The sequence below is a fragment of the Jatropha curcas genome, chromosome 7 (genome assembly GCF_041381405.1).
Source record: "Jatropha curcas cultivar XTBG-Jc1 chromosome 7, XTBG_Jcur_1.0, whole genome shotgun sequence".
Taxonomy (NCBI): Eukaryota; Viridiplantae; Streptophyta; class Magnoliopsida; order Malpighiales; family Euphorbiaceae; genus Jatropha; species Jatropha curcas.
This window is the reverse complement of record NC_143157.1, coordinates 19,493,793-19,518,677: the sequence shown is the minus strand read 5'-3', so window position 1 is coordinate 19,518,677 and position 24,885 is coordinate 19,493,793. Positions and strand designations below refer to the sequence as shown.

The window sequence follows — 24,885 nt, the reverse complement described above, 5'->3', positions numbered from 1 at the left end:
TATTATATTGAATCCACCGGGTTAAATTGCAATGTACTTAAGATCAGTCATTTAGGGTTAGCAGTGAGTAAACTTTGGTCAAAACTCAAAAATTGAATGCAGAAAATAAGCCTAACATCTGTCAGAAATAGCTAAAATTAAACCAAATCAATTAAATTAAATCTTTTCAGTATTTTTTTTTTGGTTTGGTTCAATTCAGAATCGAACCTGCCAATTGGACACCCAACTCGCACAGCCCCCATCTGCGAATTGGCCAACCGAAGAGGTCATTTTCCAAGATATTAATGACCCATGTTGTTTGCCCGTACACACTAGGCCAGCGTTTGGAAGACTCCAGTCCAACCTACGCACCAACCGCGATAAATACACCCATCATCCATAATTTCTGCATTCAAACGAAACATTCAAACCTAATAAATCTTATTGCTCCTTTATTCCGAATAGAATAACAGTGAGCATTACCTAAAATAAAAAGATTAATAAATTAGTAAATTATACTTCCTCCATAAAAAAATATTTCACTTTCTATTTTTATACAAATTGAAAAAATGAAAATTATTATAACTAAAAGATAATTTTAATCATATAACTTTTCTATTATGCCCATCTTATATAACATATGAGTAATAAATTATATTTTGGAACAAATCAAAAAGGAAAAATAAATTATATTTTTAGGACGGATGGAGCAAATCCTTTTAAAGTTTTTAAACGGGTTTAAAATTAAAGAAGTAATTAATTTTTCTAAATTATAACAAAATTAAATATAACTTAACCAAATTACCCTTTATCTTAAAATCAAGAGTAACTTATCAAAATACTTATTATATTTAATGTAAATAAAAATAATATTGAAAAAATATTATTTATTACTCCTTAAACTATTTAAATGACTATTTGGTGATTCACCTTTATTGTATATTTCCTCATATTTGTTATTAAATTACTATTCAATCCCTTATTTAATGTAAATGCGACAGAAAAACTAAATAGTTTAATAGCACCAAATCTTAGAAACTTTTGCAATATTTCTTTTCCAAATAGTAGAGGTGAAATAGTAATTTTGATTAAACCTAAGGGACTTGATAATAATTTACTCCTATATTTATATGGTTTTGGATTGATCATAATAAAAATTGAAAGCAAACAAATAATAATTTTAATATAAGTAAAATGTAATAAATGAAAATCAAGCAATAAGCAACTTGAGAATTGCCAACAACTTTTCCAAATTAACAATAATCTACTGTTGAAAGAGATCAGGGGTAGTATGGTCTTAAACCTAGTATATTATTATTATTATGGCTAGTCTGATTAAACCTAGTATTATAATAATATTCAAAATTAAAATCTCTCATCCCCTTTGTTGTAGAAAAAAGATTCATATAAGTTCGAATAGTAACATGAAAAATAATACCACGTGTTTTTAGGCAAAAAGAGCATTTTCATACCATTTTAAGCAAATTGGTTTAAAATGTAAAATGTATTGTTACGAAAGTGTCATCAAACGGAAAAGTCAGGGATTTAAATCATTTTGAGAAAATTTGTTTTTTTTTTATTTTATAAAATATTATTTTTTTATATTTTATGAAAGATCTTAGATTTTTAGTAATATAAAAATTAATAGAAAATCATATATATAAATTAAATTGCATTTATATTTAACGGGGGAAAATCAATGAATACAGACAACCATATAATGCAAGTTAAAAAAACTAATTTTATTATGTAATTTAAGGTTTCCTTCAATTTTCTCAAACAGAAATAGGATAACGTCGTATTGTATTTAGGCCTTCTGGCAGTTAAAAGTACTTTCCTTTTGGTTCAAAGAGTAAATAGGGCTTATAGTAATTGCCAAAACTGGGCCTACCAATAATAATTGGGCTTAGGCTTATCTTCAAATATTGCTTGATCCTATTATTATATTAAGGGTTTATTCGATAAAATTAGCAGTTTTGGTAGCTGTTAGCTATTTTTAATAACTTTAGTTATTAACTGTTTGAGTAACTTTTTATAAAATGATATCTTAACATCTACAAGTTACTTCAAACATTATGTTACCGACTATTATAAAAAATAGTATTAGAGACTTACTTCTCATTATTAATGATTTCAATTTACTGTTTACTTTCAATTCAGGGTTTAATCTTTATTAAAATAAAAGTTAAGGTTGAAAGCTTAAAGTTGAAAAATTAAAAATTCAAGGGCTTAATAGGTAAAATTTAATAAATTCAGGAAGCTTTTTAAACGTTTTGTTTCTTTTTATACATATTTATTTTAAGAACTTTCACTTGTTATAGTTATCTTATATCTTTTTCTGCTATTTAATCAATGTTACTTTTTTTGTTTTTTTAAAAAGTGATAATTTGCCAATGCAATAATGCATGAAAATTCGTAACTTATCTTATCCATCACTTGTTATAGTAAATGTGGTTCGATTCTGATTTCACCTTTTTTATAATCGGAACCGGCGATTTTAAAATCGAAATCAATAATTCTTAAACCCTAATCATGCCTACATGCACCAAGATCTTATTTTCTGGGTTTCAAAAGTGACAGTAATAATTTTTATAAGCATTTGCAGTGGGAAAAGGCTTGAAAATGACATCAACACCTGAGAAGCAGGTAATCTATTAATTACCTGTAAATAAGAAAACTTAGACCTGGGGTCTTCTTGGCATGTTGAAAAAAAAAAAAAAGGTTATATAGATTAGCGTGTGGGCCTTTATTCTTTAATTTAAAAAATAGTAATTGTATTAGGTGGGAGGAGGTATATTAATTTTATTTTTTTAACTAATCAGGATTTCAGACTATGTATATATAGAAAGATCAAGTTCTAAAGTTTTACTCATGCATTTTTGTATATCCATTTCAAGTTTAATTGATCAAAGATTATGTCTACCGTTAAAGAAAATTATTCTCTTCTATTTTCTATGTTCTATGCAGGTGTATTTTCTACTTCCTTTATTTATCAGCTTAATTATTCATGAGTAATGTGTTTTTAAAATAAATATATAAATATGTAGATAATTAAGATTTTAATTTGAAATTTTTGTATGTGATCTCATCTATATCCATCTATGAATGACATAATTTTTTTTTGTCAATGACATAATTTTTATAATTATAGTTAATACTTTTTATGTTATTTTAAAATTTATTTTTTTTAGCAAAAAAAAACTGAACCTAAGAAGAGTTACATGGTACACATAAAATCAAACATCACAAATTTTTAGTTACTTTTAAATATATTGTTAATATCACAAGTAACAATAGTCTTTTTTCCTATTTTTTAATTTTTTCTCTCACTTTTTGAAATATCATTTCTTTTTTTTTCTTTTAATAAAATCTATTGATTAAAAGAAAGAGATGTTTTATATATTTAATTTTTGAATGAAAAAAATACATGTTAAATATTAATATTATTAATTAAAATAAAGAATAATATTATCTAATAATATTATTTAAACAAGATATTTATTATATAGGATATCTCCCTTTGTCATTATATTTTTACTTTTTAGGAATTTTTGAAATTTTATTTATTTTATAACCATTTAATTGGTTCTTTAAATTTTTTAGAATTTTATTTAATAATAATTAATTATTAATTTGGCATCTTTGTGTTAAATAATCATCATCATATCTTATAAATTAAACAAGGGATATTATATTAAACTAGTCATGTACCCGCCCAATGCATGGATTGTATAATTTTCTGCTTTTTAATTAAACTGAATGTAATTTTCAAAAAAATTGTTTTAATTTATATTTGGGTTGCTTTAATTTAAATAATTTACTTGTGTACTTTTGATTAAATGATAGAAGGTAAAATTATAGGTTCTTTTTTAAATTCTCAAATATTAACTGAAATATTAGTTAGCACAATTAATTATTGTAAGCAAATTATTGTTATTCAATTGATATATTTAGTTAATTATTTATTTTTTCTCTTTGAAATTCTTATATATTCAAATTAAATGAAGTATAAAAATATTTAATCTTAACGAAATAAATTTTAGTGAATTGAAATTAATATTTTAATTTTATTTGTTATTCTAATTATATTATTTAATAAATTTTTATTAACCATGACTCTATTATAATTTCATTAATTTTTTTATAGAGTAAAAACTATTTAATAAAAAATTTATGTTTATTATATATTAATTATAATGAAATCTTATTAGTTTAATTGTAACTCCATTATTTAATAAAGAATATTTACTTTTTATTTAAATATAAAAGATATTAATTATAAGGTAAAAATAAAATGTCATGTCATCACTTTCATATTCTAATATGTAGCCATATGGCATTTAGGCCTTAGATTGTATATATTTATGTAGATAGATGTCAGTTTTTGAAATTTATTTTTAACATATGTCAGTTTGACTTTAAGATTTAAATTGTTGTCAATTAGGATATATTTTTACTTTTATGCCATTTTTTAATTTGTAAGGCATTAGTTTGTTAGTATTTTAGCGTTTTAATTTTTTATTGTTTCCTTTCATATTAATTTCCTATTTTCATTATCGTTTTCTTTTTTTTAGTTTATTTTCTTTTTTTGCTGTCGTTTTTTTCAGCCGATATTCTTTTCTTATTACTCTTTCTGCGTTTGATGTCGACATTCTTTACGTCGATATTTTCACGAGTGATTAATTCTTCTTCTTCTTCTTCTTCTTCTTCTTCTTCTTCTTCTTCTCATCGTAGACCTGAACTTTGACTTTGGCTGCAAGACCAACACAAGAAATATCATCGCATGTATGCTTGGAGTGAGAGTCCTCACCGGAAAATAGGTTTTTGTTCTACAATTTAATTTTTGTTTTAGTTTCTATTCTTCAATGGAAAATCAATTCCTATTCTACGATTTCATCTTTATAGGTATTGTTTTCATTTTCAAGAGACACGGTAGGACTCTCAACTCTGTTTGGATTAATACTGATACAAGATATATATATAATTGATTTGCCTTATGAATATATGCCCTGTATATACCGTGTATATATATATATGTGAAAAATCAATTAAATACAGTATATATATAATTTTACATATAAATATATACTTTGTATCTACATACATCGTATGTACCGTTTGAACTAGAAAAACATATATATGTATATGGACTGTATTTACCGTTAAATCGTAAAATCTAGTTTTTCGATTGTTTGTTTCTTTGATTAGGGAAATGAAATCACAAAATTATTTTGCATATATACTTAGTTTTTCTTTTTTCTTTTCCTCTGATTTTTTGGAGGTGGAGATTAGTTTTAGGGTTGATTCTGTTTGGACTTTCTTTTCAGTGTGCTTATCGGAGGTGGAAGATTGTGTCCTTGAGAGACTGTTTTGAAGTAGTGGCAGTTAGTTTTAGATTAGAATTGACTGTTACTCTTATTTTAACAGTTGTCATTTCTCTTGTAAGGTTAATTTTGATATTATAAATTTATTTTGACCAAATTTATTATTATTTTATTAAGTATTCTTTTCTCACAATTAGTTAAATTTGAAACCTTATGTCGACAGTTATTAAATTGCCCCATTAAAACAGAAGGTTTCAAAAATCTCTTATAGAGTTAGTCCAGTATTATTCTAATATTTTTGGGCTCTCTCCTTGGAAAAGACCAGAACTTCACAAAGAGCACTTACCATGGTTCTATAGAATTTCTATCCAATTTTCACGGGCCCAATGTATAAATTTACTCTACTTGACGGTAAAAAAAAAAAAAAAAATTTGAACCCTTAATTTTACTCTTACCTATTAATCTTTTCTAACTTATAAAATTATATAAATTTAATTATAAAATTATATATTTGTATTCTTTATTAGTATATATAGAAATATTATTTTTAATACTTTTATAGAATTCAATACTAATTAATAGGAAATAAGAGCTCCTATTTTTTTTTTTTACACACCAAAACATAGTTTAATAGTAAGTGCATATACGGTCTGACAATAGATCTAGATTTGAATCCCTCCCGTCCAATACTCAAAAAAAAAAAAAAAAAAAATCCTATTTTTATCAACTCAACTAACTTTATTTTCTCTATTGCCAACCACATTTGATTATTATGTGTGCAAGTAGTACAACTTGTTTTTGGCCTTTTGAGCACATTGATTGGCAGGGTCAATACAGCGAGCAAGTCTTTAAGAATCAACCAACCACCCTTCTGTATCATTAAATTGGCAAACAACTTAACCTAAATCATTAATTGGAGTGTTAGAATTAGGTTGAGTCAAATTGGTAAGGAAAGGGGAAAAAAGAAAACAATTGAAACCCAAGATTAAATTTAGTAAACGTTTTGGGATAAACCTTTCCGCTAACATAATAACAATTATCCAACACCAATTTAATTTAGTTAACTTAATCAAATTATGCTAATACTTAAAAACACTTAAATTTATGTTAAAATAATCTATGTTAATTTACCGATGAGAGTTTGTCTGAGTGGGAAGAACTCATGTCCCTTAATTGAGAGTGTTCGATTATTATGAATAGAGAAAATTCTTGTTGGGAATACTTTCCCCTTATAGGCTAATGGTACTAACAATGTTAGGCTTAATTCAATAGGCTAGGGATACCTTGGTATAAAAAAATGATTTATATTAATTTAATATTATATACTCTATTTAGATTAAATCATTAAAAAATTCTAAATTTTACAAAAATTTTTGTATCTTAAATCCAACTTTCTTTGGGAATTTTTTAACGGGACGCTGGTTTTTTATTTTTTATTTTCATTATTTTTTTTAACAACTATCTCATTACATCATGGCCTTTCCAATTGAAGAAGAAGCTGATTTTTAACATCAAATTAGTAATTTGTTTAAAGTAATTTATTTCTTATTATATATTGAGTTTGGAAGACTTTTATTTTTAATAATAATTATTTATTATTTATTTTCTTTTTCGTTTCTGAATTAATTTGTAAGTACTATTACTTTTATTTAGTAAGAGGTTTGTATCTTCCTTACAATAAATAGATAGCCTCTTGATGATTAAGCATTTTTGATTTCTTGATATTTATCTATTATATTCTAAATCTGTTTGATTTGAAGAAAAATAGCATTTGGAAAACTGGAAAAAAAAAAAAAAACTAGATATTTCTGTTTTGTATCACTTTTGGGGTTCAAGGATCTGTATAGATACATATATTCGTTTTTTTTCAATGCATTAAATAATACTGCCACTATAACTAAAGTGATTACTATTATCATCTTGGCTCGTGTTATTTTTAAACAATTCAAATTACTTTTTCATTTATTTAACTAGCAGTAAAAAAATAATTTTTTACTTTTTCACTATAAATATATATAGATATTAATTTAGAGTTGTGGACAAAGAGGTTTATGTGTTAGATTGAACTTTATTTTAAGACTGCATCAGTATATAAAAATAGAATTACAAATAATGTTCAAGACAAAGTGTGATATAAATTAATCATTATATTTATTTTAATAAATAAAAATTTTTACTTTAATATTATATAAATAAAAAAATAAACGAATATAAAAATGAATACTGTCAATATGGAACACACGCAAAAAAAAAAAAAAAAAAAAAAAAAAAAAAAAGACTAATCCCAAGAAAAGCCAATCTTAGAAGAAGGGGAGTAACTTAGATGAGAGTTGTAGTTCTTGAGGTCATTTGGAGGAGTTAGGTCATGTTTTGATGGGATGTATAAAATAATAATTTTCAAAATTATTTTTTGCAAGTTTTGCAAACTTTTCCCAAGGAGCATCTAGAGGAATTTGTTTTTTACGCATGGAAGCTTCGGTATTCTAGAAACCTACTTGTATGGCAGCAAATTCTTCAAACTGCTATGGATGTGCACAATTCAGTGCAAATGCCGTGTTTAGTAATAACTCTTTATTTTTAAGTAGCTTTTAGTCAGAACGCTAAATATTATTTATAATATTTGGTATCATAGTATTTGAATTGGTTTTTAAAAATTAAGATAATCTTTTATAAAAAGTTAATTTATATAATATTTAACTTTTATTATTTTATGAAAAACTACTCAAACAGCTAACAGTTAAACGCTACTAAAATAATTAACAATTAACAATGCTAAAACAGATAACAACTGCTAAAACAACTAATTTTGTGGAAGAGACCGAAAAATGCTATTCATCAGTGGAGTTCCATTCTGTTGTCAAACGTCCCATGCCATGCAAAATCATGCATCTCCTCAAAGTATATTGCATGGTTTGTGTCAACCAATTTCGTGATTTTTTTTTAAATTTTCAATAGAATTCTCAATTAAAAACAAAAATTTAAAAGCTCAATTTAAAGGTATTATTAAGATAAATTTTTTGCGAAAATTTCAAAATTTTGTTTTAGATAAATACACCCTTTATAAAAACTATAATAATTTTAACAAAATATGGTAATAATCCATATATTTCTCATACATAATTATTATACAATCATCTTCCAATTGATGAAATTCAAATCTTTAATATTAAATAGCGTTGATCTTCATCTATCCACATCAGAAAAAGATGAGAAAAAATTTCCCACAACAAAATATAAAAGGAGTCAATATCCATATCATTGTCTTCTAGAAACATTACTTGAGGAAAAATACACAGAAAAAAGAGCATAACATTACTTGAGGAAAAAGAGACTTCCATTGGCCAATTTTTTTTTATCCTTGGCCATTTGAAGTGAGACATATGATATCCTTGTTGAGGATATTAAATAAAAATACAAGAAAGTCAAAAACATTTCACCATAAAGTATAAATGACAATACCAAATTATAAATGCCAGGTTCAACTAGAGTTGGTGTATTTTGGTTAGACCGATCGAATTATTTGGTTTCATTGTTTTTGGTACATAAAAGGAGAAAAAAAAAAAAAATTAAGGGTTAACTTATATACAATGAGCTACTCTATCTTAAGAAGAAGTCATGAAAAAATTCTGTTGAGAGGATAAAAATCTGAAGCTTCATTTCATTAGAAACAGCGAATCCTGCAAATTATTCAGCACTAAAATTCACTTCTCTAAACACGTGAGAAACCGAGATATTATAAAATAAAGAGAGATGGTATTTCGTTTCAATTTTAAGATATACAATTTGGTTTTGGCTTTATAAAAAAAAAAAATGGAATTTTTTCTGGTTCAATTTTATTCAAAAAAAGAAGACACGGAACTGACCTACTCACCCTGCAAAGCACGACAGCGAGAGTCAATGCTCATCCAAATATTATGGACTAATTATTACTGAAATCACTTTTAATTTTTAACTTGTTTCCTAATCAATCAGCAGAACTAGAGAGAGAAACCTACATACATATCGTAGTTTTCACATGGTATATCTATTTTTTTTAACGCTAATAAAGACCAGTAGCTTCTGGGTCCTTGGGATCATCCTCTTGCTCAACAGCTTTGGCTCTATATGTGAGGAACTTATTAAACTTTGTCCAAAATCCAACATTCGCGTCAACACAAAGTCTTTCAAATGTTCTTTCTATTATGTCAGACCAGTTTCTGCTGATTTTACCTATGTATATATAATATAGCAATTGGTCAAGTTTTTTCTTAGTGTCAATGGATTGCTTTAGAACGTTCTTTCTCTACTTTTGTCTTCTCTTCTGCAGCATTAGAACTTCCAATGCAGTAGATAGTATTAGTCCAGGTCAGGCCATTAAAGATGGAGAAACAATAATTTCAAGTGGGCAAACTTATGAACTTGGTTTCTTTACTCCAGGTAGTTCATCTGGACGATATTTAGGCATTTGGTTCAAGAAAATCTCTACAGGAACTGTTGTTTGGGTTGCAAATAGAGAAACCCCACTTCCTGATGACAAAGGAGTTCTAAATTTCACTACTCAAGGTATTCTTCTTCTTCTGAATAGCTCAAATGGTGTCATTTGGTCATCAAACAAAACCAGTACAGTGAAAAACCCAATTGCTCAGCTTTTAGATTCTGGAAATTTTGTAGTAAAAAATGGAAATGAACCAAACCCAGAAAATTATTTATGGCAAAGCTTTGATTTTCCAGGTGACACTAATTTACCAGGCATGAAACTTGGAAGAAACCTCGTTACTGGTCTAGATTGGACTATATCATCATGGAAAAGCTTAAATGATCCAGCTAGAGGAGATTATACTTTTGGTATAGATCCAAATGGGTATCCTCAATTACTTTATAAAAAGGGAAATACAATTAAATTTAGAGCTGGGTCTTGGAATGGAATTAGGTTTACAGGAGCTTCTAGACTTAGACCAAATCCAGTATACGAGTATGAATTTGTATTAAACGAAAAAGAAGTATATTACAATATTCATCTTTTGAACAATTCAGTAATGTCAAGGCTTGTAGTGAATGCCTCAGGTATTACCGAGCGTTTGACATGGATAGATCAAACACATAGTTGGGCTACTTATTTCGCAGTTGGTGAAGATCAATGTGATAATTATAATCTTTGTGGTGCAAATGCCATATGCAATATTAATAAGTCACCTATGTGTGCTTGTTTAGAAGGGTTTGAGCCTAAATCTGTTAGAGATTGGAATTTTCAAGATTGGTCAAGTGGGTGTCTAAGGAAGATTGCTTTGGCTTGTAACAGAGGAGAAGGATTTGTGAAACATACAGGAAAGAAGATGCCTGACACATCTGGCTCATGGTTTGATAGGCGTATGAGTCTAAAGGAATGTGAAGAAATGTGTTTGAAGAATTGTTCTTGTGTTGCATATGCAAATACTGATATCACTGGAGGTGGAAATGGTTGCTTGCTTTGGTTTAGTGACTTGATTGACCTTAGAGAGTTTATTGATACAGGGCAAGACCTCTATGTAAGGATGTCTGCTTCATATTTAGGTAAGGGTAATGGTTCTTGATTAGATTCCAATGTTTTCTACTAAGAATATGCAATGCTGAGGCATTTAGTAGATTATGCAGTTTAGGTTTTAACATGTTGCAGTTGAAATTTGTGACTTGTGATTGTGCATTTCTGCTAATTGATCTCTTTCCAATTTTGGGCACTAACTCTGCTTTTATATTTAAGATGGTATCAAGAGAAGGAAAGAATCAAGAAGGCAGAAGCGAATAGGGATCATTGTTTGCAGTACAATATTAGGCATGGGAGTGCTTGCTCTGGGCTGGATCCTGTATGTAAGGAAAAGGAAACTTGAAATCCAAGGTAAGCTAATTTGCATTTAATGGTGGATTCTATGCTGCTAATGATTAATGCAGCAAAATGAAACGCTTTGTTAAATTTTATTTTTTTTTTTTTTTTTTTTTTTTTTTTTTTTTTTTTTTTTTTTTTTTCTAATGGTTGAGTTTTGCGTTTCCAATCAACTTTCAACTATTGTCAGAGAGGATGAGAAGCATAATTGATAGAGATCACAACCAAAAAAGCAAAACTGAAGACTTTGAGTTACCTATAATTGATTTAATCACCATAATGAAGGCAACAGACGACTTTTCGAGCAACAACAAGCTAGGACAAGGTGGTTTTGGACCTGTTTACAAGGTAAGATATAGCTTTTCTAATTAGTATGTCAAAAGTATATTGTATAAAGGAATATTTTGATGATCTTGAATGAAAATTTGCAGGGCACATTCTTTGATGGGCAGGAAATTGCAGTGAAGAGGCTGTCAATGAGTTCTTGTCAAGGACTAGAAGAGTTCAAAAACGAAGTTGTTTTAATTGCAAAGCTCCAGCATCGCAATCTTGTAAAGCTTCTCGGTTGTTGCATTGAAGGAGATGAAAGAATGCTAATTTATGAGTACATGCCAAATAAAAGCTTGGATTTTTTCATTTTTGGTTTGTTCTTATCCAAAACTTTCTATTGAGAATTGAACTTCAGGTTTAGTCAACACTAAAATCATTAAAAAAATTGACCAGATCAATCAAGAAGCAAGCTTTTAGATTGGAATAAGCGAATCAACATTATTGATGGAATTGCTAGAGGGCTTTTATATCTTCATCAAGACTCGAGACTCAGGATAATCCATAGAGATCTAAAAGCCAGTAATGTTCTGTTGGATAAAGATATGAACCCAAAAATTTCAGATTTTGGTATGGCAAGAATATTTGGAGGAGATCAAACTGAGGCTAATACAAACCGAGTTGTGGGAACATTGTAAGTGCAGCCAAATCTGTTGATTAATTCTGTTTATGAACATATCCATATAATCTTTGCAATACTTTATTTTTCAGTGGGTATATGGCTCCTGAATATGCTGTTGATGGGCTTTTCTCTGTTAAATCTGATATCTTTAGCTTTGGAGTGTTAGTGTTAGAGATAGTAAGTGGAAGTAAAAATAGAGGGTTTCATAGCCATGATCATCTTCACAACCTTGTAGGACACGTAAGTACAAAACTGAAATTTCTTTTTACTATTCTTTCTCACAAGTATGTAATTGAGTTGCTACTTGAAATGTTTGTGCAGGCATGGAGATTATGGATGGAAGAAAGGCCTTTAGAATTAATGGATAACATGTTAGGCGAGTCGGCTACACTTTCTGAAATCATAAGATGCATACATGTAGGCTTGTTGTGCGTTCAGCAACGACCTGAGGACAGACCTAACATGTCAACTGTTGTGTTAATGTTGGGTGGCGAAAGTTCATTGCCTCAACCGAAGCAGCCTGGATTTTTCACAGAAAGAAATGTTCCTGAAGCAGAATCTTCTTCAAGCTATTACAAATCAACTTCAACTAACGAAATCACATTTACAGAATTGAATCCGCGGTAGGAGAATTAACATCAGTTGGATTTTAAATTAAAGTAAGAAACTAAATCTGTGATTTCCTAGTGTACTTGTGCTTCATTGGTTAGGAAAATTTTGTAGTATTCATTCCCATATAAAATTATGTACTGCTCTAAATTACTAGATTCTGCATAACAATTAATATAAACAGTCAATTGATGGCAGCTTTACTTAGTTTTTTGGTTTAACTTTGACTTGACTTGTAAATTGAGAAGTACTAGATAGAGAGTTAGTAAAAAGTATTTTTGTGAACTCTTGTATAAAGTAGGCATGGCCGGTTCCGGTTCACTGAACCGCCAGTTCGAGATGTTTAAAATTTTGAACCGGAACCGACCCTTGAACCTCCGGTTCCGGCACGGTTCCGGTGAACCGACGGTTCGAATTACGGTTCCGATTCGATTCCGGCATTACGCAAATTTTTAAAAAAATAATAAAATTTTGATTCCGAATTCATAAATAAATAATAATTTTAAAATGTTTAAATTTTATTAACTAAATAAATTATTATAAAATTTTAAAAGAAAAACTTCTATTAACTAACTTAGAACTATTATTATATTAAATTTACAAATTTTGCTAATTCACTAATATAGAAAACTATAAATGGAATATAAAATTAATGAAATGAGTTGGAAATTATTATTTTCAAATACCAAGAAAATTATTTAAAAAATCAAATGAAGTAAATTTATGAATGGAAAAAATTGAGATTAGAGAAAGAATTTGGAATTAGATGTAAGAAAATAAAAAATAAACAATAGATAATTCCAATATTAAGAAAAATAAAGCAATAGAAAAGAATAATGAAATATGGAAATTTGAGAGAATTTTGATTGAGAATAAAAGAAGAGTTATGATATAATTAGTTGTGAAATAAAAAATCATCAACTCATCATATTTATACATGTTTCTCATTTATTAGTTTACCAAATTGTCCCTTATAATAGAAAAATAACAATTATATTTTTGGATAATTTAGTAAATTACAGTAAATAAATAAATAAATGATTAAAAAATGAATAAAATTTATTTACCAAAAAATAAATAAAAAACACATATTATATCAAAAACTATTTGTTACACTCTTTTTTTATACACTTGAAAGTTTTTTTTTTTTTTTTTTTTTATAAATCAACTATTCATGTACCATTTTTTGTATAAATTAAGTAAAAAAATGTGTATTTTTTTTCACCACTTTTTATAACTTATGTACCATTGTACTTCTCTTCACTATAAATCAAATCAATTACAATCAAATCAAGTAATATAAATTTTTTTATAAAAATTTTAAGCTACAATTTTTTTGTGCATCTGGTTCGAACCGGACCGGAACTGGCTGTTAACCGCTCGTTCCGGTTCATATTTTAAGATTCACATGAACCTTAACCGGCCCTTGAACTTCCGGTTTCGGTTCAAAATTATGAACCGCCGGTTCCAGTTTGCCTAAAGTACGGTTCGGTTCTGGTTCTGGTTAGAACCGAACCGGTGGCTATGCCTAGTATAAAGCTCATTTTATTGCAATAAAATACAGTTGTTGTTCTTTGTCTTTCTTTCCATATTTCTTTAGTTCTGTAAACTTTCTCCTCTAAGGTTACAACTATATATCACTAGGCATATGGCCATTTTCCAGTTTTCGGAACTGAAACCATAGATTTGAAACTAGTGAAAATTGGAACCGTAGTCAGTCTAAACCAGAATCGAAACGGGGGTTTACGGTCCGGTTTTGGTTCCAAGTTTTGAGGAACCGTGAACCATCAGTTCTAAGAATCGGCCGGAACCGGATAGAATCGGTGGTTTTTCCAACCGATTAGAACCGGCAATTCTACCGGTTCATATCGACAGTTCCAGTAGAATTTGTTTACTTTTCCAAAAGTTTTTGTGAAATCCGCAAATTAAATATCCTAATAGCTAGTTTCAAGGATATTTGTGGAAAGTTAACTTTTTTTTATTTACTATAAATACCCACTATTTTCATTTATCCTCACACAAATTATTTCTCTCTGCTACTCTCTACCCTTCAATCTCTCTATGCTCTCCCATTTATAATTGTCCAAATTATTGTCAAAAAATTTCTCCAAAGTCCAATATCTAATAATTGTCTAATCCCATTTTTTTTTTAAAAAAAAAAAAGTTCAAACCTTTGTTTAATTTTTTTCTTAATTTTTTTTTAAAAAATTATTTCATAAATATTTAAATTTTCAACAAAAAAAATGTTCTCTAATTTTTTATTTTATAATTATGCAATCCGTCGGAAAACCGATCGGAGAACCGGTTGGAACTTTCGGTTTTGGATCCGTTAAGGAATTGTAACCGTTCGGTTCCAAACTGTAACCGAAACAATCAGTTTTTGATTCGGTTTCGATGCCATATTTTTTGAAACCAGAACCGTTCATTTTGGAACCGGAACTGGCATTTCCGAAACTGTGGCGACCCCTATATATCACCTTGTAATGGTCAATGGATTCAGTATAATCAAAGCCATAGCCAAATGCTCTAGATTCTCTTGTTGCAGGATTAAATATATAAAACAACCATTTTCTGTTTTTATTATATGTAATCTAAAGATATTATTATTACTATTATTAAAGCAAAACTCAATAACCAATAGAAAGTTTTAATAAATTCATCAACCAATAAGAATTGAATCTCTTAAATCTAATAGTTGCTAAAGACTTGAATCTCTTAATTCCAAATTCTATCTTGAAGGTTATTTATCTTGAATAGAAATTGGTTCTGCTCGGATACCTGTCTCTCATCTACAATTTGCAGATGATTCTATCTTCTTCAATTATGTTGATAAGGATCAAAATCTCTAATTCAACAAGAGTTCTTTTATGTTTTCAACTCTTTATCTTGTCTCAAGATAATTTTCATAAGAGCCCATTATTTAGCATTAACATTAGTGAGAATGATTTCAATTATTAAGCCTCTTATGTCAAATGTCAATCTAGAAAATTTTCATCTAAGTATCTAGGTATTTTGATTGGACGTAGCCTAAGATTGATCAAGACTTTGTAGTCAATCATTCAAAAAATGGAAAACAAGCTCTCCTCTGGGAAATCTAGACTTTTTTCCATGCGAGGTAAGATAACTCTTATAATATTTATGTTCTCCTCTCTACCTCTCTATCATATGTCTATTTTCAAGGCACTAGAGGGGGTCGTCAAAAGGATTGAAAGCATTCAGAGGTGGGGTAAAGGCCTTGATGGAGAAATCATTGTGCTGGGTTGCTTGGAAACAGCTAGCAATTGGAGTCCATGATTGTAAAATGAAAAAATCAACCTTACTTGGAAAGTGGTAATGGAGGTTTTAAAATTGAAAGTGGGTTCTTATTGGAAAAAAATATCATAGAATCCAAATATGGCAAGGACAATTTCACCAATGATGTTTTAGAAAGTACAGATGGAGGAAATTTTACCCATTCTAGAAAGGCACCATTTATCATATGTTGGGTATAATCTTTTTCTTCTATCGATTTCTTCTGGAAAGAGAGCATTCTTAAAGAGTCTGATTAGGGTTTTAGGGCAACTGGACCTGAGACTCTAGCGCTGGAGTTTAGAGCTCAGTCACCGGAGATTGTAGCTGGTTGGAGTGGTCTGGAGAAAGTGTTTGTATTATTTGTTGTTGCTTCTCCAATTCTCTCGATATTGCTAAATGAGAAATTGGGCAAAATTGGAATATATGGTTGATGTTGCCTGCTATGTCAGGTAATAAAGTTTAAAGTATTTTTAAAAGGACCATCTCGTTATTCTTATATCCAGTTGGAAGATAATTTTAATTTATCATTCACTAAATTGAAATTCATATTCATATATGTTTATCTCTTAAATTGATTTAGAGTGCAATAATGTGATAGTATGTATATCTGAAGTATGACATATGAAATTAAGTCATTCAATTGATGCTCCTCTTTATCGCAACACAACTCCTCTTCTCCTCTCTTCTTTCTCAGATGACCGCAGGATCATGAAGTATGGTAATTTTGATTGGGATTGGGACGGTTTTAAGGAAAGTGAAACTTAATTACGTAATCTTATATGAAATATCTATTACATTATTTTGTTATAATAACAATTTAAGAACCTTTCAATTATGAAGGTCGTATATCGAGTTATCATTAGTGCAAAACTTGCACTCTCATAATTCCATATTGAATTGCATTTTCTATTGATATACTTCTTATTATATACTCCTTTGTTGTATTTAGCTAGAGAAAATTGAATTTTTACAAGGATTAAGGAGATAGTTTAATTGTAATCTTTTCCTTTTTCTTTCCTAATTTATCCCTAAAGTACCATTAACTCCTATTCAAGCTTCTATAGAAGCTCAATCATGCATGAGAGAGAAGAGAGATGCATTCAATTTTTAAAAAAAGAAAGGGTCTCCTCAACTTTCATAAAATAGCCTCATATAAATGAAGAAGAGCTCACAACTTTGTTTCAATCATCTAAAGATTAAGATGAATCTGTTAATACACTTTGATCTTAACATTATCTATGCAATTTCGCCTACAATTGAAGAAGATGTGCCCATATATACTAGTGTGTCTTTAGATATAACTTCTTTGCCATTGAGGAACAACTGGCTTCTATAGATGATCCAATCATACAACCCTCCCCTTCAATAGTGTTCCAGAAAATACAAGAAAAGAAAACAAAAGAAAAAACAATACTTTGTTAAAAATTTTATTCGTAAAATATTATTTGCTGACATTGAAAAAGGTGTGCCAAATGCACAAAGTATTCAACAAGTTGTAGACAACTTTTTTATTTCTATGAAGTTAGCTTCTCTATATGTGTATATGTATGGATGGATCGTGCTCATTTACGCAACAAACATATTTTGAAAATTAAAAACATGTTAAACTAGTGCACAAATGTGTCACATATTCTTACAATATTTATTATGACTTTTGAAAACTAAAACGGTGAATGAATAAAAATTTTGTAACCATTTGAAATTATTATCCCAATCATATTAGTGCTAATATTGTAAAATAGTGAACTTTTACTAATCGAGAGGGAATCAAACATATGTTTCTCCATAATATAATCGAGACGGAATCAAACATATGTTTCTCCATAATATAGTTGCATTAAATAACTATCCAATTTTTTGTCTGCCACTATCTTGTGATTCTTCCACACTTAAAAGTTTAATCAGAAACCATACGAGGACAATATGAACTATTTGCTTTAGCATACTTTTCAAAGTTATTAAATTAAGTAAATTTCTCTATAAAAATAAAACACCCAAAAAGACTTAATCAAATTATCCAACACCAATTTAATTTAGTTAACTTAATCAAATTATGCTAATACTTAAAAACACTTAAAATTATGTTAAAATAATCTATGTTAATTTATCGATGAGAGTTTGTCTGAGTGGGAAGAACTCATGTCCTTTAATTGAGTGTTCGATTATTATGAATAGAGAAAATTCCCGCTGGGAACGCTTTCCCCTTATAGGCTAATGCGGTATGAACAATGTTAGGCTTAGTTCAATAGGCTATACCTTGGTACAAAAAATGGTTTACATTAATTTAATAGTATATTCTCTATTTAGATTAAATCATTAAAAAATCCCAAATTTTACAGGTTAATTATACCTTAAATCCAACTTTTTTTAGAAATTTTTGAACGGGAGGTTGGTTTTTTATTTTTTATTTTCATTATTTTTTTCAACAGCTATCTCCTTACATCATTTCCTTTCCAATTGAAGAAGAAGCTGATTTTTAAGATCAAATTAGTAATTTGTTTAAAGCAATTTATTTCTTATTATATATTGAGTTTTGAAGAGCTTTAATTTTTAATAATAATTGTTTTTTATTTATTTTCTTTTTCGTTACTGAATTAATTTGTAAGTACTATCACTTTCATTTAGTATGAGGTTTGTATCTTCCTTACAATAAATAGATGGCCTCTTGATGATTAAAAGATCCTTGAAACCCCAAAAGTGACACAAAATAAAAATATATAGTTTTTTTTTCAGTTTTTCAAATATATATTTCTATTTTGTGTCACGTTTGGGGGTTTCAAGTATCTTTATAGATACATATATTCATTTTTTTCAATGCATTAAATATTACTGTCATTATAACAAAAATGATTACTAGTATCATTTTGGCTCATGTTATTTTTAAACAATTCAAATCACTTCTTCGTTAACTTAACTAGCAGTAAAAAATGATTTTTTACTTTTTCATTATAAATATATATAGATATTGATTTGGAGTTATGGACAATGAGATTTAAGGGTTAGATTGAGCTTTATTTTAAAACCGCTTCAGTATATAAAAATAGAATTACAAATAGTGTTCAAGGCAAAGTGAATATTTCTATTTATTTTAACCATTGTATTTATTTTAATCTAAATAAAAATTTCTACTTTAATTTATATAAATAAAAAATTAAACGAGTATAAAAATGAATATATTCAATATGGAACCTAAGTAAAAAAAAAAAAGACTAGTCCCTAGAAAAGCCAATCTTAGAAGAATGGGCAGTAATTTAGATGAGAGCTGTAGTTCTTGTGGTCATTTGGAGGAGTTAGGTCATGTTTTGATGGGATGTATAAAAGTAAGAGGAGTTTCGAATTTGAGTAATTTCCGAGGTTATTTTCCTAATAATAATTTTCAAGATTAGTTTTTGCAAGTTTTGCAAACTTTTCCCAAGAAGCATCTAGAGGAATTTGTTTTTTACGCATGGAAGCTTTGGTATTCTAGAAACCTACTTGAATGGCAGCAAATTCTTCAAACCGCTACGGATTTGCATTATTCAGCACAAAATCCGTGTTTAGTAACAACTTTTTATTTTTTAAGTAGTTTTTACTTAGAATGGTAATTATTAACAATATTGGATAACATAATGTTTGAATTAACTTTTAAAAATTAAGGTAGCTTTTTATAAAAATGTTAATTTATGTAGCCTTTATCTTTTAGTGTTTTAAAAAAAAGCTACTCAAACAGTTAACAATTAAACGCTACTAAAATAATTAACAACTGCTAAAATAATTAATTTTGTGAAAGAGACGGAAAGTGCTGGTCATCAGTGGCGTTCCATTATGGTGTCAACGTCCCATGCCATGCAAAATCATGCATCTCCTCAAAGTATATTACATGGTTGTGTCAACCAATTTCGTGATTTTTTTTAAATTTTCAATAGAATTCTCAATTAAAAACAAAAATTTAAAAGCTCAATGTAAAGGTATTATTAAGATAAATTTTTTGCGAAAATTTCAAAATTTTGTTTCAGATAAATACACCCTTTATAAAAACTACAATAATTTTAACAAAATATGGTAATAATCCATATATTTCTCATACATAATTATTATACAATCATCTTCCAATTGATGAAATTCAAATCTTTAATATTAAATAGCGTTGATCTTCATCTATCCACATCACAAAAAGATGAGAAAAAAATTTCCCACAACAAAATAAAAACATATCATTGTCTTCTAGAAAGACAAAGGAATGGCAATTTTATTAAAAAAAAATAAAAAATAAAAAACTCTACCGACATATACATAGGATGAAAAAGAATCTCACTGCTAAAGTGATTACTATGTTTACCAAAAAGCATGATAAATTCCCAAAACTCCCCTATTTCGTTAACTTGAGCCCAGCACCCTCATTAACTCTAATTATTAAACGATCGGGTATTAAGCAATCCCTTTCAATTTAATAAAAGCATTAAGAATCAGGAAGTAGTTAAACTTGAACAACAATTTATAAAGCATAAACCATTTAATTCAACCCTATTGTCTCTATAGATTATTACTGAAAACCTGAAATATAATCAGTAATACCTAATTGCTACTAACATTCAAACTTTCATAACAATTACGGATTATGAAATCTGAAATAGCACTTAATCCTACCAAACAATTCACTAATAGGCCTTTTCAGCAAAGAATTCAATAGAATCAACTCAATAAGAACAAGAAACAACAGATATTCAACAAGAAACTACTCATTTAAAACCCGAGTCTCACAAAAGTGCAAGGATGATAAATCCCTTGAATTGGTGTAAAGAAATTAGCCACTCATAATCATGGCTTCCAATCACCAAAACAAAGAATAAAGAACAAAAAAAACTAGATTAATAGATGAATTAAGAGAAGAAAAACGTGCCTCCTAGCTGCTGTAGAATCACTCCTTATATAACACCTCCAAAAGGAAAAAGAATCCCTAATCAATTGGGAAATTCAAAAGCAGTAAACAGAAAATATTTGCTGTTCTGATTTCTCCCCTGTTTTTCAGCATCTTCTGTTCCAAATCTAGCTCTGACTCCTTCCATTAATTTGAAAATCTCTCTCTCTGCTTTCTAACGAGCTAAGGCTCGCCCAAAACGGCCATCTACAACAAGAATATGACCTAAAAAAACGAAACCAGAGTGACGCCGAAATTCTGCTCAAAACGTTAATCTTCTATGACTTTTTTGAAGACCAAAACGACTTCATTTCATTTAATTGTCTTCACAACAACTGTAGGGCTGTCTTCTAAGAATTCAATGGGCCTGGGCTGAGTTAGTTTGGACACTTGGAACTCCAGATATGAAGTCCACAATAGAACAGGTTGTGCTCAGTTATACAGCACGTAGCTTCAAAATTCAGAGATGAATTTGATCAATATTGAGCCTAAATTAGCTTCTGATTCCTTTTAACAATTGTAGAACTTTATTTCATCTTTCCAGCGCATCAAACGGAATCCAATTTGAAGGTCTACAACTCCAGATATCCCTGAAAAACCGAACAAGGGTCAAGATAAAAAAAATGCTGGAATTTTACCAATTTAATCATATTACTCCAAATGCAACTAAAATAATGTCTAATTGGTAAAAATTGTCTAACAAAGTGAATTAAGCACATAAATAACCCAAAAATGCATACGAATATAGACAATAAAAGCACTTGATAATGCACTTATCATACTTACAGAGTTCTAAAGTTATGAGTTTAGAACTAACATACCAAGTTCTCTTCTGATTGAGCAGAATTGACTTTTATTCAAAGGTTTTGTAAAGATATCTGCCAATTGTTTTTCTGTGGGAATGAACTCAATCACATATCACCTTTTTGTACATGGTCACGTATGAAGTGATGTCTGAGTTCTATATGCTTGGTTCTAGAATGCTGAACTGGATTCTTGGATAAATTGATAGCGCTTATGTTGTCACATTTGATAGGCACTGTTTCTAATTTTAATCCATAGTCTGCCAACTGTTGTTTTATCCATAGAACTTGTGCAACGCAACTTCCAGCAGCAACATATTCTACTTCTGCAGTAGAAAGAGCAACAGATGTCTATTTCTTGCTAAACCATGATACAAGGGCGCTACCCAGAAATTGACAAGTCCCAGACGTGCTTTTTCTATCTATTCTGCTTCCTGCAAAATCAGAATCACTATACCCAACAAGATCAAATGTATCATCTTTAGAATACCATAGACCCAGATTAGAAGTTCCACAAAGATATCTTAGTATTCTCTTTACAGCAATTAAATGAGATTCTTTGGGACACGATTGAAATCTAGCACATAGACAAACACTAAAGTGTATGTCTGGTCTGCTTGCCGTTAGATATAGCAAAGAACCAATCATACTTCTAAACAGCTTGATATCCACGTCTTTGCCTTTTTCATCTTTTTCTAATTTTGACGATGGACTCATTAGTGTACTACATACCTTGGCATTTTCCATTTTGAATCGTTTCAACAACTCTCTAGTATATTTTGCTTGATTAATGAAAATTCCATTCTCACATTGTTTGATTTGAAGCCCTAGGAAGAAATTTAATTCTCCCATCATACTCATTTCGAACTCACCCTGCATAATCTTAGAAAATTCCTTACAAAGAAGGTCGTTAGTAGAACCAAAGATTATGTCATCAACATATATTTGTACAACTAGAATATCATGTGCTTCGTTTTTAATAAATAGTGTTGTATCAACCTTTCCTCTTGAAAAACCATTTTCTAATAGAAACTTAATCAATCTTTCATACCAAGCTCTAGGAGCTTGCTTTAAACCATAAAGAGCTTTTGTAAGTTTGTAAACATGATTAGGTTTATCAAAAATCTCAAAGCCAGGAGGTTGTTCCACATATACCTCTTCATTTAGAAAACCGTTTAGAAAAGCACTTTTCACATCCATTTGATACAACATGAAGTTTTTAAAGCATGCAAATGCACAAAGCATTCTAATAGCCTCAAGTCTAGCAACCGGAGCAAAGGTTTCATTAAAATCGATGCCTTCTTCTTGGTTGTACCCTTGAGCCACTAATCTTGCTTTATTTCTCACAACATTACCTTGTTCATCAAGCTTATTTCTTAACACCCATTTTGTTCCAATAACAGAATGGTTTTTAGGTCTAGAAACAAGTTTCCAAACTTGGTTTATCTCAAATTGATTTAGCTCTTCTTACATAGCAAGAATCCAACTTTCATCATTTTGAGCATCTTCTAAATTTTTAGGTTCTAATTGAGAAACGAAAGCAACATTACCAAAATATCTTCTAAGTTGAGCTCTAGTCATCATCCTTTCTGAGGGATTATCCATAATGTCTTCTTGGGGATGATACTTATGAAATCGCCATTCTTTTGGTAATTGAGAATCTTCATTTTCTGTTTCTGGCATTTGGTTTTCAACTATGTTCTGATCTTCATGTTCTAATTCTGGTTCAGCCTGATTATTGATGTTCTGATCGCTTTCTGGCTGTTCTAGTTGTTCTGATTGCTCATTTTGCTTCTCAGGATTAGAATCTACAACATCATCACTTTCTAATGTTCTAGAAGTAGAGTCAGTTTCATCAAACACAACATGTATTGATTCTTCTATAACTAGAGTCTTTTTATTAAATACTCTATATGCTTTACTATTATTAGAATATCCCAAAAAAATCCCTTCATAAGATTTTGCATCAAACTTAGCAAGATGATTTTTCTTGTTATCTAGAATAAAGCATTTGCACCCAAAGATATGAAAATAACCGATATTCGGTTTTCTACCTTTGTATAGCTCATATGGAGTCTTTTTAAGTTCAGATCTTACCAAAGCCCTGTTTAGAATATAACAGGCAGTGTTGACTGCTTCTGCCCAGAAATACTTTGGTAGTTTAGAATCACTTAGCATGGTTCTGGCCATCTCTTGAAGTGTTCTATTCTTACGTTCCACCACTCCATTTTGTTGAGGTGTTCTAGGTACTGAGAAGTTATGGAAGATTCCTATCTCGTTGCAAAAAGCATTGAATTTCTGATTTTCGAATTCTCCTCCATGATCACTTCTAATTGCCGTGATGTTGTACCCTTTCTCATTTTGTATTTTCTTGCACAGATGAACAAACATGTCATATGACTCATCCTTATTTCTAAGGAAGAGTGTCCAAGTGAATCTTGAGTAATCATCCACAATAACAAATGTATAGAATTTTCCTCCAAGACTAGAAGGAGTAATTGGACCAAATAAATCAAGGTGCAGCAATTCTAAAGGTCTAGAAGTAGAAACCATGCCCTTAGATTTAAAAGAAGTTATGGTTTGTTTGCCCAATTGACAAGCATCACAAATGTGATCTTTTTCAAATTTCAACTTTGGCAAACCACGAACCAAATCTTTCTTAGACAGTTTAGAAATAAGGTGCATGCTTGCATGTCCAAGTCTTCTATGCCATAACCAACTAGAATTATCAATAGAAACTAAACATATATCCTGGTTATGCATATCAGAGAGATCTACTAGGTATATATTTCCAAACCTTTTTCCAACGAATAAGGTCTTGTTATCATGCATGTTCTGAACTTCACAATGAGAAGGTTCAAAGATCACTCTTCTATTTTTATCACAAATCTGACTCACACTTAACAAGTTATAATGTAATCCTTCTACTAAACATACATCTTCTATTGAAGGATTAGAACCTACCACACCAATACCAACGATCTTACCTTTTGCTTTGTCTCCAAAGCTTACCATACCTCCCTTTTTCTTTTTTAATCTGGTGAACTTCTTTTTGTCACCAGTCATATGCCTAGAGCAAGCACTGTCCATGTACCACATCTCTGTTTTCAGCTCGCTCCTTAGGCACACCTGAAAGATCAAGCAGATTTAGGTACCCAACTCATATTGGATCCTGGAGGGTTAGTGGTAACAGGTGC

At 29.4% G+C, this 24,885-nt stretch overlaps 1 protein-coding gene across 2 annotated transcripts; it reads left to right on the top strand.

Moving 5' to 3' along the window:
- Positions 1-9,299: 9,299 nt before the first annotated feature.
- LOC149494883 (G-type lectin S-receptor-like serine/threonine-protein kinase At4g27290) lies at positions 9,300-12,916 on the top strand. 2 transcript variants are annotated; one of them, XM_089724206.1, is made up of 7 exons: positions 9,315-10,832; positions 11,020-11,154; positions 11,330-11,487; positions 11,571-11,781; positions 11,863-12,100; positions 12,178-12,328; positions 12,410-12,916. In XM_089724206.1, exons 1-7 carry the CDS (start codon positions 9,560-9,562, stop codon positions 12,713-12,715), a joined length of 2,472 nt encoding a protein of 823 aa, XP_089580332.1. In that variant the 5' UTR covers positions 9,315-9,559; the 3' UTR covers positions 12,716-12,916. The 2 variants fall into 2 exon arrangements, with proteins under 2 accessions (XP_089580333.1, XP_089580332.1); XM_089724207.1 differs by lacking the exon at positions 12,178-12,328 and having other exon boundaries at positions 9,300-10,832; positions 12,410-12,576.
- The last annotated feature ends 11,969 nt before the right edge of the window (positions 12,917-24,885 follow it).